Below are 16,885 nucleotides of genomic sequence, written 5' to 3'. Positions count from 1 at the left end.
AGCAACCCCAGGAGTTTATTAAAGCAAAGAAGTGGAATATTCTTGAATGGACACGTCAGTCACCTGATCTCAACCCAATTGAACATGCATTTCACTTGTTAAAGACTAAACTTCAGACAGAAAGGCCCACAAACAAACAACAACTGAAAACCGGTGCAGTAAAGGCCTGGCAGAGCATTAAATAGGAGGAAACACAGCATCTGGTGATGTCCATGAGTTCAAGAATTCAGGCAGTCATTGCCAACAAAGGGTTTTCAACCAAGTATTAGAAATGAACATTTTATTTACAATTATTTAATTTGTCTAATTACTTTTAAGCCCCTGAAATGAAGGGATTGTGTTTAAAAAATGCTTTAGTTCCTCACATTTTTATGCAATCATTTTGTTCAACCCACTGAATTAAAGCTGAAAGTCTGAACTTCAACTGCATCTGAATTGTTTTGTTCAAAATTCATTGTGGTAATGTACAGAACCAAAATTAGACAAATGTTGTCTCTGTCCAAAAATCTATGGACCTAACTGTATGTATATATGAGTGTTTAGTCTGTCTAGTTCTTATCTAGTGTTTATATTGTCTGAGTGTTTAGTCTTTGTCTAGTTCTTATCTAGAGTGTTTATACTGTTTGTTTGTTTTTTCAATTATTCTATTTTTATTTATTGCATTGCCTGTTTGCCCCGTGGGTCAGAGAGGACTGAAATTTCATCTGTGCTGTATGTCGAACATATATAGCATATTTGACAATAAAGTTGACTTGACTTGAAAGGAAGCTGACAGACTTCACCCTCTCTGGTTGGTCATTGTCATATGATAGAGAAGACCTTCCTGGTTGGTGGAACTGGCCAAAATCAGTTCTCTGGAGGAGTGCTCTGGTTATTGTAGACTGCAATGTACAACAACAACTTTCATCCCAGAAACACTGTTAAGCTAAGAAATGTGTCACGAGATAATGCAGAAAACAACATCTATACAAGACTATAGTAACACCTTGCTGTCTGGCTGTTCCTGTAGGTACAGGACCAAGTTCTTTGGTGTACTCCTCTTCATAACACACCAAGAGCTCCTGTCCTGGATTAATGGGTCGACAGCAACGATACAGAATTCCCCCTTGATACTGAAATGCCACAAGATTCTGTTCTTCATCGTTACGGGTACAATTCACATACCTAAAAAAAAGAGTGCGGTAACGTTCCAGAAAATATAAAAATCAGATCAGAGTTACAGACTTGGAGAACACATGGCAGAGATAATCAGTGACAGCAAGAAGATAAAGTTCTTCCAACAAATGAGGAGCTGTAAAATAAAATCACTAAAAAGACCAACTGGTGTATTCCTCACCTCATCCAATTCACATGCATCTCTCTTTTGGCATCTATGTATTCTTCACACTGCATGCTCCTGCATATCTGTCAAAAAATACCACATTTACATTTTCTTCACTAAAATCAATCAATCATTCAATCTATACCTTTAAACAAGGTATACGGAAACGAGAATAATGGCTCATGCCAATATTATATTAAGCATCATGAAGGCTGAATTAAAGGTTCTTGACTGTATCTTTAGATTCACAAAACAGCCGACAAGTTCCGAGATGAATTTAGTAATGATAGGAAAATGCAGGCAAGGCTTTATCAGAATTTAGGTAAACGAAAGGTTTCTCATAAAAGGCTTTACATCTTTGACATGGCAAAACTGTGCTGTCAATCAGACCTCTCTGATAAATATCTGTCCCTTGTGTTTTGGTCTGTTTAGAGACCGCTACAAAAATGCTCACCTTTAAAGTCAGTTCGGTCACTAAATGGGTTTTATATAAAATATTATGGATTTGTACAAGTCATTTATTTGCCACAAGTATTTGGAAGTAATGATGGTTTAGTTCAGTATAGCAGTGTTAATTTTGAATTTAAAGAATTTTAAATTTTGTTGTAGTCTTGGACTGAAAATTGTAGTTTTATTTTAGTCTCTTTGTTTCGTATTCATCAAAATTTAATCAGTGGAACTCAACTTCAGTCCAATTCTAGTCAATGTTTTGTTGTAAAATGTGTCCTGTAGTTTTGAGAGGGGCTACTGCAGGAGGGCTATTGCTGGATGACAGTCTGAAGGGGGCTTCATCAGAGAAAATAACTTTACCCCAGTCCTCTACAGTCTGCAAAAAGTCATGCAAAAAGTTATTTTCTCTGATGAAGCCCCCTTCAGACTGTTTGGGACACCTGGAAAAATGACTGACTGGAGAAGAAAAGGTGAGCACTACCATGAGTCCTGTGTCATGCCAACAGTAAAGCATCCTGAAACTATTCATGTGTGGGGTTGCTTCTCATCCAAGGGAATGGGCTTACTCTATTTTGCCTAAGAACACAGCCATGAATAAAGAATGGCATCAAAAACATCCTGCAAGAGCAACTTCTCCCAACGATCCAGGAGCAATGTGGTGATGAGCAATGTTTTTTCCAGCATGATGGAGCACCATGTCACAAGGCAAAAGTGACATGGTGCTAAGTGGCTCGGGGAATAAAACATTGAAATTTTGGGTCCATGGCCAGGAAACTCCACAGATCTTAATCCCATCAAGAACCTGTGGTCAATCCTCAAAAAGCGAGTGGACAAACAAAAACCCAAAAATTGTGATAAACTCCAAGCACTGATTAGGCAAGAATGAGTTGCCATCAGTCAGGATTTGGACCAGAAGCTGATATCTAGCATGCCAGGGCAAATTGCAGGACTCTTGAAAAAGAAGGGTCAACACTGTAAATATTGACTCTTTGCATACACTTGATGTATTTGTTAATAAAAGCCTTTGAAACGTAGGAAACGCTTATACTAGTGCATCTCAAAAAAGTTGCAGTTTCTCAAGTTGAGATGAACCAGTATCTACCTCAGGGACACTGAAGTACTAGCCAACCATTTCTACTGGTTGCAAGATGCTTGTAGTTAAAACAAGAACGCATGTAAAGGGAAGGAAAACAATAAGATAATGAATTCTACTTATTTGCTCATTGAAGCTCATAGTTTTACTCAAATTGTTTGTTTTATAGTGACAATTCACCATGGATGAAAGTGCTCTTGACTCACCCTCACCTGTGTCTTGACGAGCTGAGATGAAAGATATGTTGGCATCATTTAAAGAGGAAATTACTCAACACACTGAAGGTCAATTTGCACATAATGACGAATCGGAAGGTGAAGATAAGGAGTTTTCTGAAATTCAAAAGGCTCACTCAGGGTTCCCGCTGGTGCTCGTCACACTCGTCAACAATTCAAATATTTGAATTGTGCCAGTTTGGTTGGTATAAACCTGTATTAAGTCCACTTTGATAAGATGGTAGCTAAGAAATAAATACAGACTAAGAAAAAGTGAAGAATACAGTTGTGCTCATAAGTTTACATACCCTGGCAGAATTTTTGCTTTCTTGGCCTTTTTTCAGAGAATATGAATGATAACACAAAAACTTTTTTCCCCACTCATGGTTAGTGGTTGGGTGAAGCCATTTATTGATAAACAACTGTTTTCTCTATTTTTAAATCATAATGACAACAAAAAACATCCAAATGACCCTGATCAAAAGTTTACATACCCCAGTTCTTAATACCGTGTATTGCCCCCTCTAACATCAATGACAGCCTGAAGTCTTTTGTGGTAGTTGTGGATGAGGCTCTTTATTTTCTCAGATGGTAAAGCTGCCCATTCTTCTTGGCAAAAAGCCTCCAGTTCCTGTAAATTCCTGGGCTGTCTTGCATGAACTGCGCGCTTGAGATCTCCCCAGAGTGGCTCAATGATATTGAGGTCAGGAGACTGAGATGGCCACTCCAGAACCTTCACTTTGTTCTGCTGTAGCCAATGACAGGTCGACTTGGCCTTGTGTTTTGGATCGTTGTCATGTTGGAACGTCCAAGTACGTCCCATGCGCAGCTTCCGGGCTGATGACTGCAAATTTGCCTCCAGTATTTGCTGATAACGTGCTGCATTCATCTTTCCTTCAACTTTGACCAAGTTTCCTGTTCCTTTGTAGCTCACACATCCCCAAAACATCAGCGATCCACCTCCGTGCTTTACAGTAGGAATGGTGTTCCTTTCATCATAGGCCTTGTTGACACCTCTCCAAATGTAACGTTTATGTTTGTGGCCAAAAAGTTCAATTTTGGTCTCATCACTCCAAATTACCTTGTTCCAGAAGTTTTGAGGCTTGTCTCTGTGCTGTTTGGCGTAAATTTTTGTTGGTCTACCTGACCGTGGTTTGGTTTTAACAGAGCCCCTGATTTTCCATTTGTTAATCACAGTTTGAACACTGCTGACCGGCATTATCAATTCCGTGGATATCTTTTTGTATCCCTTTCCTGTTTTATACAGTTCAACTACCTTTTCCCGTAGATCCGTTGACCATTCTTTTGCTTTCCCCATGACTCAGAATCCAGAAACGTCAGTGGCTGGATGAAAGATGCGAGAGTCTGTCTGGATCCCAGAAACTCACTCAGCTTTTATGCACACACACTGATTACAAGCAAACAGATCACAGGTGAAGATGTTACCTTTAGTAGCCATTCAAACCCATTTGTGTCAACTTCTGTGCATGTTATCAGGCCAAAATCACCAGGGTATGTGAACTTTTGATCAGGGTCATTTGGGTAGTTTCTGTTGTCATTATGATTTAAAAAGAGAAAACACAGTCGTTTGACAATAAATGGTTTCACCCAACCACTAAGCATGAGTGGAAAAGATGTTTTTGTGTCATCATTCATATTCTCTGAAAAATGGTCAAAGAATCATAGATTCTGCCAGGGTATGTAAACTCATGAGAACAACTGTCCTTATTGAATTTTAATTTTCAAGGAAAAAAGTGGAAAATATTTTTCAGATCCCAGGGGAACCCTGCTCACCTACAGTGGGTGCAGCTATTACCAACTATTTAATGGGTGAGGCCTCTAAATCAAATTTTGATGATATTGTACAAGAATTCTAAACAATATAAGATGGGTCCTTTTGTTGACAAAAAATTAGCCGGTACGGCTGAGGAGCTTATCAAAGGAAAATTACCCAAAACAAAGCTTGAAGAACCGATAACGTGATATCAGAAGCGAGAAAACTGTCCTCTGTGAGTCTCCCCCAGAAGTTAACAGGGCAGTCTGGAACCAATTAAAGGCCAGTCAAAGTAACAAGTTGGCAGATAAGGCATTCCAGAAAGCTCAACAGTGCTTTGTTTTACATTAATGGCATTTAGCAGAGGTTCTTATCCAGAACAATGTACAACATACCCAGAGAAGCCTGAGGAGGAGTTGGCGATTAGGTGCCTTGCTCAAGGGCATTTCAGCCATTCCTGCTGGTTCAGGAAATCAAACCAGCGACCTTTTGGTCCCAAAGCTGCTTCTCTAACCATTAGGCCTATTTATTAAATGCATGTCATGATCAATGCTTGTGAAAAAGCAACAGATGAGATGAAACCCAGACTTATACACGCTCTAGTATTGGCATTAGCTGGGAACCGGGAGCTAAATCTTTGTTGCCGAGAAGCTACAAGACCAGAGCTCAATTCCCAGTTTTCTTCCCTTTGCAACTCTGTTACACCAATAAACAGGGGAGTTGTTTGGAGATTACATTGGCAAAGAAATTGATGTGAGTAAAGAAAAAAAAAAGTTTGCATGGAGGGGTTTACTATTTCAGTTGAGAGCCCTGTGCATGGGGTTGATCAGTCGCCCTTGCATTTTTACCAAGGTGTTGAAGCCTTTTTTTCTACTTTGGGAACACAGTATGGGGACAATTGTTTGGGTTAAATTGATGATTCCTTTTATACAGAGGACACTGAGGATGCTTGTCGTGAGGCAATGTTGCATGCAGTTCAATTGTTTACTCAACTGGGATTTGTTATTCACCCAAACAAGTCTGTAGTTCACCTTCCACAGTGTTTAGAGTTACTGGGGTTTCAGTTGAACTCTACCTCAATGACCGTTTGGTTAACCCCAAAGGAAGTTGATAAAATTATTCTCACGTGCAAAAAATACTTACAGGCCAAGGAATTTATGATGCGTGAAGTTGCATCACTAGTAGGAACTTTGGTTTTTACTTTTACTGGGGCTGAATGTGGGCCCCTTTATTATAGAAGCTTGGAATATGACAAGGATTTAACCTTGAAGTCTGCCCTAGGGGATCTTGAAGAAAAAGTGTCTCAGTTTTCAGAAAGCATTCATGAATTAGAGTGGTGGGTCAGGTTGCTTCCAACAACCTGCAGGAATATTGATTATGGTAATCTATACGACTAAAGGAAGGCTGTCTGTTCGCCTATGCAAATCGACACGGTTGGACACACATACTCCATACTTTGCAGATGGATTGGTGACACCCCAGAGGGGCCCAAGGCAAACATTTTTGATTTTCTAAAACATGGGATTAGTGCTAATCCAACACACGATTCATTTACCATAGGCTACATGCTTATGCTAACACAATGCATGCAGCCTCGGCGGGGAATCCCCTCTCCGACTCGCCTGAGACTTTCAATTGTATGGGACCTCGCAATCAGCACTCCTCGCCGGAGACTTCCACTAAGGCAGAGTCTACGTCACTGAGGAGACGTGGGGAGCAATTTATGTCAGTTTGGCAGAACACAGTGAAAACATGTACATCACGTGTCCACTCAACTCTCCACTGGGCCTTCTAGACCTGTGTTATACAAATGTATCAATCAGAGGAAATCAGGCTCACAGGCAATAACTACGAGTCCACCCATTACACTTCGAACAGGCATGGGATGGGGGGTGCAGCATCTCACCTCAGCCAAACACAAGGATTATGGTCTCAAACTGAAGCTCATATCAATATTCTTCAAATGCCTGCAGTGAAACTAGGGCTCATGTCATTACTTGGAACAGTGTCCAATCAACTCATTAGAGTTATGTCTGACAATGTGATGACAGTTTTTTATATTAATGCTATGGGAGGTTGTAGGAGCAAAGAATGTAATCGGCTTGCGAAGGAAATTTAGCTATGGGCAATCAATAGACATAATTGGCTCTGCTCCCCATCAGCCAGGACACTTGAAATGTACCTGCAGACTCCTTGTCCCACCATTTTGAGAATGGAATAGAATGGCAGTTAAATCCTTGGGTATTTGAGAATATTTGTGGGATTTTTTTTTTGTGTTACCAAGATTGATCTGTTTCCAAGTCAAATTCATCATCAAACTCCTACATGTGTGTCATGGAAGCAAGAGCCATATTCCTCTTATGTGGATTGGTCTATCTTTACTTACAGTTATGCTTTCCTGCCATTTTGTCTAATTGGAAGATGCCTCCAAAAAAATAGTGTTGGAGCAAGCAACAGTGATCATCACCAACTGTCCTCATGTCCTCCTTCACCACATACATAAATCTAATCTTTGGTCGTCTTCTTTTCATTCTACCTGACGGCTCCATCTCCAGCATTCTTTTCCCAATATACCCTGGATCTCTTCTCTGTACGTGTCCAAACCATCTCAAGATCGTCTCTCTCACTTTGTTTCCAAGTCGTCCTGCATGTGCTGTCCTCCTAATACTCTCATTTCTAATCTTGTCCAACTTTTCCACTCCCAGTGAGAATCTCAACATCTTCAGCTCTGCTACCTCCAGTTCAGCCTCCTGACTTTTTGTCCGTGCCACTGTCTCCAAACCACGCAACATAGCTGGTCTTATTACTGTCTTGTACACTTTCCCATTCACTCTTGCTGGCATCGGTCACAAATCACTCCTGACACTCTCCTCCATCCGTTCCAACCTGCTTGCACTCTTTTCTTCACTTCGGCACTCACCATTACTTTGTACAGTTGACCCTAGATATCTGAACTCCCCTGCTTTGACCACTTCTATTCCTTTAGCTGTACCATTCCACTGTCGTCACCTTCATTCACACACATGAGCTTTATCCTGCTCCTACTGACTTTCTTTCCCCTTCTCTCTAGCGCATTTCTCCATGGCGCCAAGTTTTTTTTCTACTTGCTCCCGGTTCTCACTCCAGATCACAAGATTATCTGCAAACATCATTATCCATGGGGCCTCTTGCCTGATGTCGTCTGTCAACCTGTCCATTATCATTGCAAACAAGAAAGCGCTTAGGGCCGAGCCTTGGTGCAATCCAACATCTACCTTAAATGCGTCTGTCATTCCCACTACACATCTCACTGCTGTCACACGGTCCTCATACATATCCTGCACCAATCTCACATATTTCTCTGCCACTCCTGATTTCCTCATGCAGTACTACAACTCCTCTCTCAGCATCCTGTCATATGCCTTCTCTAAATCCACAATGCAGCTCCTTCTGGCCTTCTCTATACTTTTCCATCAACATTCTCAATGCAAATATTGCATCTATAGTACTCTTTCCTGGCATCAAACCATAATGCCGCTCACATATCTCCACCTCTCCTCTTAGCCTACCTTCCACTACTCTTTCCCATAACTTCATGCTGTGGGCTGGTCAACTTTATGCCTCTATAGTTACTGCAGCACTGGACATTGCGCTTGTTCTTGAATATTGGTACCAGTATTCTACTTCTCCACTCCTCAGGCATCCTCTCACTTTCCAAAATCTTGTTAAACCGACTACTCAAAAAGTCAACTGCATCTCTCGTAAGCCTCTTCATGCCTCCACTGGTATATCATCTGGCCTGATTGCCTTACCGATTTTCATTCTCTTCATAGCTCACCTTACTTCCTCCTTGCTAATTTGCTCTACTTCCTGATTCACTATCTCCACCTTGGCCAACCTTCTCTCTCTCATTTTCTTCATTCATTATGTTCTCCAAGTTCTCCATCCACCTTCTCAACACACACTCTTCACTTGTCAGCGTACAGTATTTCCATCTGCATCCTTTATCAGCCTAATCTGCTGCACATCATTCCCAGCTTTATCTCGCTGTCTTGCTGATCAGTACAGGCCCTTTTCTCCATCCTTAGTTTCTAACCTTTCATGTTGTTCATTAATAGGCTTTTCCTTCCCCTTTGCCACTGCTCTCTTTGCTTTCTCTCAGATCTCATTGTATTCTTGTCTGCTCTCTCTTTTTATCCCAGTTTTGCACTGCCAACTTCTTCCCCATATACTCTCCTGGACTTTGTTATTCCACTACCAAGTCCCCTTGTCTTCCTTTCTTTGTCCTGAGGTCATTCCTAGCACCTTCCTAGCTGTCTCCCTCACCACTTCTGCCACAGTTGTCCAATCATCTCATACCTCTTCACACATCAAAAGATGGTGTGCATTTTGTATACAGGGAAAAAGTTGATTCAATGCACCCAAACGTCAATACCATGTTTCTTCACAGCCTTCATATACAACATCTATCTTACTCCACACTCAATACAGCATGCTCAGAAGGATCGAATCATTTCATGGGATTTGAATTTCCTGGTTCTCACTGCACTGTAGCTGCTCATCCTTTCATAGTGCAAAGGTGTATTCCATCGCGCCAAGCCTGCTCCTCGATATCAAGAAACTTGGGATGTCACTCTGGTCTTGGAGTACATACAACTATTATATCCACTTGAGAAATTGTCAGTAAATGAATTAACACTGAAAGGAGTTGTGCTGCTAGCACTGACATCAGGACAAAGATGCCAGACCTTATCGTTTCTTGATAATGATGCTATGAAGGCAACTACAGATTATTATGTATTCTACATACGAGAGCATGTTAAACAAGACAGACCTGGGAAAACTCCATTATCACTCTTTGTGAGGAAATACCATAAACAACCACTGTGTTTACACCAGGGCTTTGAACCAGAATTTTTTTCCTATTGGTTCGTTCCGAACAGAAACGGAATTTTAACGTTTCCGGTTTTGGGTTCCACCATTAAATAGACGTTCCCGAACCGGTTAGAACAAAAAAATTTCGTTCCCGGAACGGTTAATTACGTTCCCTGTCAGCTGTTTAACAAATGGCTATAAAATTATGTCTCTGTCTCATCCAGCTTAAGCCAAATGTAGGCTAATTCTATTACAACCTTCATTAAATAAGACAAGAAATAATTCAAAACAATTATTATTTCAAATGTTGGTGATTTGGATTCTCAGTACGTCTTCCCATCTACACAAACAGAAAAAGTGCCAAAAATGAAAAGATAATTAGTTTAGTGTGTTACCAAAGGCTAGTCAGGCCCTATAGAGGGCTACTGCATGACGTCACCGCGCCGCGAGATTTTGTTAGGCGCCATATTGGAAGACCAAGTACACATCTATGCAAGTACATACATAAAACAAACTACACCTGAAATGTAGCCAGGGCCGGTTCTGCCCTAATCTGGACCCGGGTGCAACATCGCGCAACCCCCCCCCAAAAAACAAAAAACAAAAAACAAAAACACCAGTCTAAATCAGGACAACCATCACATAACTATAAACATTTTATATCAACTATTTGAACTAAATGGGCTATAATAAATAAGGCTGCAGGCAGCCACGGCGGGCTGCCTCAGAAAAGTAACCATTCAATGACAACTGAAAGCCTGCAGCCACGGCGGGCTGCCTTAAAAAGTAACCATTTTGGGGGCGTCGTGGCTCAGGTGGTTAAGGCGCCATACCATGAATGCGGGCGACCCGGGTTCGATTCCGGCCCGAGGTCATTTCCCGATCCCTTCCCGTCTCTCTCTCTCTCCCGCTCATTTCCTGTCTCTGCACTGTCCTATCCAATAAAGGTGCAAAAAGCCCAAAAAAATATCTTTAAAAAAAAATAAAGTAACCATTTGTCCTACCTTAAAACTCGTTTTGCATTTTCTGCCTCCTTTTTTGTATTTTCGACCCTCCGTTTATTTTCTTTCCTTTTCTGAAAACCCGATTTGTGTCCAGACATTTTGTTCTGCTACCAACGAACTAACTCGTCAGGTCTCGTCTCTCGAGCCCGCGATGATTCCCGTGGGAAGAGCAACAACTGATACATTTTTACAAACAACCAATAAACAGCCAATAGGGAGGTTGCAACGTTCAGGCTCTTCTTTGCTCAGACACTCAGTAATGCACTTACTCACTTATTATCACATGGAGACATGATAGTAGTCCACCTTCCCGCTCTCTCCATTCAATCAGTGAACGTCACACAGGAAGTGAACCCCAGCGGGTCATAGAAACTTGCGCAGGAGAAGAATGACTTATTTGTAGGCTACAGAAACTTTGAGGAACGAAATAAAAACTGGTATTAACCGGTTACCATTATTTTTAATAAGCGTTTCTGTTCCGGAACATAAAAAATAATAAAGTTTCTGGTTTCGTTTCTGTTCCATGTGAAATAGAAAAAGTTCCCGGTTTTCGTTCCTTGAACCGGTTCAAAGCCCTGGTTTACACTACTCTGAAGCACAATCTTGACCGAACAAAGCCTCTTTGTGATCCTGTCTATACGCGCCAACTGTTATCCTATATCAAGCCATATCGACCTGTTACTAACAGGCACTATTGGACGATGGATTAAAACCATTCTGCAAGCAAGTGATGTGGATACAACACAGTTCAAAGCTCACAGTAACAGATCTGCAGCCATTTCAAAAACCAGTCAGGGGATTCCCACTGAAGAAATATTGAAGCATAGAGAATGGTCTCGGGACTCAACTTTTCACACATTTTATAACAAACCTGTGATTACTGAGAATATCTTTGCTGCAGCTATATTACAATGAGTGGATCTGGTTGGTTGATATGGTTATGTTACAATAATCTTTTCCTGGCTGAATAATATTGTTGGGACCACAATTATTGCTGTAAAACCTCATGTTGACAGGAAGTGGCATCACCAGGATTTGGTAGAATGAAAAAATTAGACAAGCCTTACCTGTCAGGTGAAGTTCAACTGTGATTCAACCGAGTCTTCAGTGACACACTCAGGGTGAACATGCCCTCCCTTGCAATTAGATCTATTCCCCATTCCCTTGTTCTTTTCTTTTTTGTCTTGTTCTTTATAATCATGCCCACAATATTTAAAAATATGAATATCCTCAGCAGCAGGTGTGCATCTCAGGTTAACCCTCAGTGCGTCACCTCAGACTTAGTAGAATCACAATCAAACTTCACCTTACAGGTAAGGCTTGTTTAATTTTTTTAATTTATGACAAACTCACAACCCAGGAGTATCCACTGTTCCTGGATTCCGCTCTGTTTACCAGCTCTCCCTGATAGGGTCCGAAGTGTGCACCTATTGGAACAGTCTCCCCCTTATTAAACACTCCCAGGCCTGCATCAGGAATACTGGACTTCTGGATTTCTAACCCAGGAGGAAGAGTTTGTCTGGCTCGGTCAGGGACTCCCATGGGAACAGGAGTATCTGGGATGAAGAGGGGCGGTCCATGAACCTCACATTTGCTGAAGAAGAAGGATTTGCAAACTTCACAGTCTGGAAGTAGAGAAAACACAATAGGAAGAAATGAGGCCCAAAACCATGTGCAATGTGTGATTATATCTAAGACCATAACATTAGTACTGTATAAAGTTTATCCAAAGAAAGCTTGCCAGAAAGGTTCACTGAGCATGTGGTTGAGACGAGAGGTGTCCATCAGGACTGAGATCTTACAGGACACAACAAGGTACAGGAGTATGAATTTTTACTTACTAGTGGGAGTAAATAAGTGGTCAGATATGAAGCTTGCAGGGCAAAATAAAACAACGTTCAATAACATGAGTGTGGCACTACGTGATCTACTGACAGCATTCTTCGAACCTGCCTGGTCAGGGTCATGGTTGTTTTAAATTCAGCAACTTATTTGGCTATCTTTTAGAAAACAGAATCTACCAAATTCATGATGAAATCACATGCAAGTACAAACAAATATAACTGTGCAAATAACTGCACTGCTGCTGCTTCTTTTGGCTGCCCCCGATTAGGGGTCGCCACAGCGGATATTTCATCTCCACTGCTCCCTGTCTTCAGCATCCTTCTCTAACACACCTGCCACTTTCATGTCCTCTCTCATCACATCCATGTATCTCTTCTTTGGCCTTCCTCGTTTTCGTTTGCCTGGCAGCTCCATCCTCAACATTCTCCTTCCCACATGCTCTGCATCTCTTCTCAGGATGTGCCCATACCATCTCAGTCTCATCTCTCTTGGCTTAATTCCCAAGCTCTCCACATGTGCTGTCCCTCTGATGTGCTCGTTCCTTATCCTGTCCAACCTTGTCACTCCCATCGCAAACCTTAACATCCTCAACTCTGCCACCTCCAACTTTGCCTCCTGTCTCTTCATTAAGGGTATGGTCGCCAATCCATACATCACAGCTGGTCTCACTACTGTCTTATACATCTTACCTATCACAAATGACTCCCAAAATCCTTCTCCAACTGCTCCACCCTGCCTGCACTCTCCTTCTCACCTCACTATCGCAGACCCCATTTTCCTGCACAGATGACCCCAGGTACTTGAATTCACCAACTAACTTTACGTCTACTCCTTGCATCTTCACGACACTCTCATCCCCATTCTCACTGATGCACATGTATTCTGTTTTGCTACTGCTCACCTTCATTCCTCTTCGTTCCAATCCATATCTCAATCTCTCCAAACCCAACTCAACCTCTTTTCTACTTTCACCACGTATCACAATATCATCCGCAAACATCATGTTCCATGGCGACTCTTGCCTCACTTCATCTGTCAAGCTATCCATCACGATGGCAAACAAAAAAGGACTCAAAGCAGATCCTTGATGGAGTCCCACCTTCACCTTGAACCATTCCGTCTTTCCAACCGCACACCTCACTGCTGTTTCACTGTTCTCATACATGTCTTGCACCACTCTAATATACTTCTCATTCACTCCACTCTTTCTCATACAATACCACTCATCTCTCGGCACTCTATCGTATGCCTTCTCCAGGTCTACAAACACACAATGTAGCTTTCTCTGGCCTTCTCTGTACTTCTCCATGAACATTCTTAAAGCAAAAATTGCATCCAACGTGCTCTTCCTTGGCATAAGCCCATACTGCTGTTCACAGATTGCTACCTCTCTTCTCAATCTCGCCTCCAATACTCTTTCCCATAGCTTCATGGTGTGGCTCATCAATTTTTTCCCTCTGTAATTACTGTAGCTCTGTACATCTCCCTTATTCTTGTATATTGGGACTAGCACACTCTTTCTCCATTCATTTGGCATTTTCTCATTCTCTAGGATCTTATTAAACAACCTCGTTAGGAACTCCACAGCCGTCTCACCCAAACATCTCCAAGCCTCAATCGGGATACCATCTGGTCCAACTGCTTTCCCAGTCTTCATTCTTTTCATGGCTGCCCTCAGGTCATCCTTACTAACCAACTCTGCTTCCTGATTTGCAGTCTCCAATGAATCTGACCTTTTCTCTCTTGAATTCTCCTCATTCCACCTTCTTAATACACTCTTTCTTTGTCAGCACATTTCCATTTTTCATCACTCTTACCAACTGTACATCCCTCGCCTTCCTGTTTCTCTGCCTAGCTAGTCTGTATAGGTCTTTCCTTCTTTGGTCTCCAGTCTTTCGTACAACTCCTGGTATGCATCTGCTTTCACCTTCACTACCGCTTGTGCAAATAACTGCACACACATTGAAAAAAAAAATCTCTATCTCTCCCTCACTCACGTCTCTATTTTAGCTTGCTGATGATGCTGGCATTTCTAGATCTAAACATTTTTCAAAAGGCACACATCTAGGATTCATATTTAATTCAAATATTCACACCTAGTGGCAATTTAAGCATAACCAATTTACTTATGAAGAAACCAGTGGACCCAGAGGAAACCTACACTAATGGGGAGAACTTGCAAAATTTCACACAGACAGCAACCCAAGCTTAGAATTGATTCCAGGACCCCGAAGCTGTGCCACTGTGATGCCCCAAAATCCATATTCAGATGTTTGGACACCTGTCCATCACACCAATATGTCCTAACTGAACATCCCATTCCAGGGGTATACTGAGGGATATACTCTCTGTCCCCTGTTAATCACAGCCAACTGGGGTCTTCTGCGAGCTTGTGCACATGGGGAAGAGAATGCATAGCACTTTCCTCCAGGTGCATTTTGCTATCCTGTGACACAGCCTGAGCTGCATTTGGAAAAGAGGAGGTTGATGGCTTCACATGTCTGCTTTCACTCACATGGTTAGAGATCTGGCTGGTGGGGGGATACTCGCAGGTGACCACATTGGGGAGAAAATGGTCGGAAGAAAAAAAAAACAAAAACAAAACTACAATCTTCTAATGTGGTGAAGACGCAAGGACACATTTATTTAACATTTATGGAAGGAGACCCAGGTATTAGTCAGTAAGTTTGCCAAGATGGGAGAGTCTTCAGGACAGAGGAGTTTGTGCTTTCTGGTTTCTCAATCACACAACCTGAATTTCTTTTGGTCTCTGAACAAAACACAGGAGTGGCTGGAGAGAATGACAGACATTCTCTAACATTAAATGTAACTAGAAATAAGCAATGTGTCATTCGTTAATAAATTAAAAATTGTACTCATAGGCAAATCACCATGGTACAAGGGGAACGATACATTTTGGGCCGTGCTGTTTTTTGAAAAATCACCCGGCATAGAGTTTTTTGTATAACAGCATGACCCATCGTGTGTTATTCCACACTTTTTTGTTCAGGTTAACATCCTCAGTCTATAACGACTAATGTAATTTAAGGAAATGAAAAAAAATTATTTAGTTTCTCTCACTCCTTGCTACTATATTATACACTATCAATAAAAATATCAATTTCATTCAGTCACAATTTGTTGACTAAATAATCTTAGACTGAGGCTACAAAATGTACTATAAAATGAGGCTCCTAAATGTACTCTATTGCACTTTTAGTGCACTAGATAGTGTGTAGGGTAGAAGAAACAGTCAAGTGTTACTGAGGACCAGAGTTGGCTGATGCCTTACAGAGGTAGTCTTTCTTGTCAGGATCTTCCACTTTAATGGAGAGATCTTCAGGTGGGTTGTCAAGATCGTCTCCATGGTTGAAGATGTTCAGCTCCAGTGTCTCCTCTTTCTTCACATAGACTTCTGACGCTTTGCATGTCTCTGATTTCATGTCCTCACACAGCTAAAGATCAAACAATAAGAATTATTCAGCAAAAAAACATCAACACAGTTTATAAATCTATTTATAAGGTTTGTGTGGCAGCGAGGGGTTGATCGTGTATCAGCTATGGATGGTGAGGTATCAGGTAGAACCGGCAGGTAACGCGTGAGGAGTTGCACCTGTGTTTGATTACTAGCAATTTACTTCTGTATCTTGTGTTTTTTCACAGAGAAGTCAGTCATCAAAGAGAGAGAGCTAAGCTACCCAGCACCGTGTGTGTGCAAAGTAGAGAAAAATAACGTCACAAAAAAGTGATCTCTAAATTAACAATAAAGCACACCTTGAGTTGTCAAGCCTGTCTCCCAGTTCTTCATTCCCTGAGCTGCAAGACTACTACAGTTTGTTCAACTCAAAACATTGTTTTTTGTAACAAATTCATCATTAAGCTTTACCTGTGAGGGATCAGGAGCCCGAGACTTCCTGGAGGAGCGCTGTCTGTCTTCTGATGAACTCATAACAGCTTAAACAAAGATAAATAATAATAATAATAATAATAATAATAATAATAATAATAAATTTTACATTTCTATAAAAATTAGTGGAAACAAACAAGTGGTTTGTTTTATTGCTAAAAATTTCTCAAAGAAAGATACAAATAAACAGATTACAGCCGAACTAAAATACTGACCTAACTATAACGGAATTATTATTATTAGTAGTTGTCGTAGTAGTAGCAATAACATCCATGCTTTAACAGTAAGATGACATGAGAAGTATTTAATGGTATTCTTTAACCATTTAAACAGCAATTTTTCAATTAAATTTTTTGAAACACTTGAAAACAGAATATGTTTGTTTAGCTGCTCCGTTACATTACATTACAGGCAGTCTACAG

The 16,885-nt window shown here is 41.1% G+C and overlaps 1 protein-coding gene across 7 annotated transcripts in view; it reads right to left on the bottom strand.

Moving 5' to 3' along the window:
• The window catches only part of LOC132894120 (zinc finger protein 883-like), a 109,889-nt gene that overhangs the window by 17,859 nt on the left and 75,145 nt on the right, over nt 1–16,885 (bottom strand). For 4 of the 7 annotated variants that reach the window (XM_060933451.1, XM_060933449.1, XM_060933450.1 and 1 more), the window contains 5 exons: nt 16,443–16,510; nt 15,849–16,011; nt 12,065–12,336; nt 1,337–1,404; nt 986–1,164 (listed from right to left, as the gene is read on the bottom strand). The exons of 1 other annotated variant lie outside the window; for it this stretch is intronic. In XM_060933451.1, coding sequence (XP_060789434.1) covers nt 986–1,164; nt 1,337–1,404; nt 12,065–12,336; nt 15,849–16,011; nt 16,443–16,505 — 745 coding nt within the window. In that variant the 5' untranslated portion in view covers nt 16,506–16,510. Of the gene's footprint in view, nt 1–985; nt 1,165–1,336; nt 1,405–12,064; nt 12,337–15,848; nt 16,012–16,442; nt 16,511–16,885 lie in introns of those variants that run through there. 2 more of the 7 variants (XM_060933454.1, XM_060933455.1) reach the window with 2 other exon arrangements.

Source organism: Neoarius graeffei, chromosome 11 (assembly GCF_027579695.1).
Source record: "Neoarius graeffei isolate fNeoGra1 chromosome 11, fNeoGra1.pri, whole genome shotgun sequence".
Classification (NCBI taxonomy): domain Eukaryota; kingdom Metazoa; phylum Chordata; class Actinopteri; order Siluriformes; family Ariidae; genus Neoarius; species Neoarius graeffei.
The sequence above is the reverse complement of the archived record's forward strand: the minus strand, read 5'-3'. Positions and strand labels throughout refer to the sequence as shown.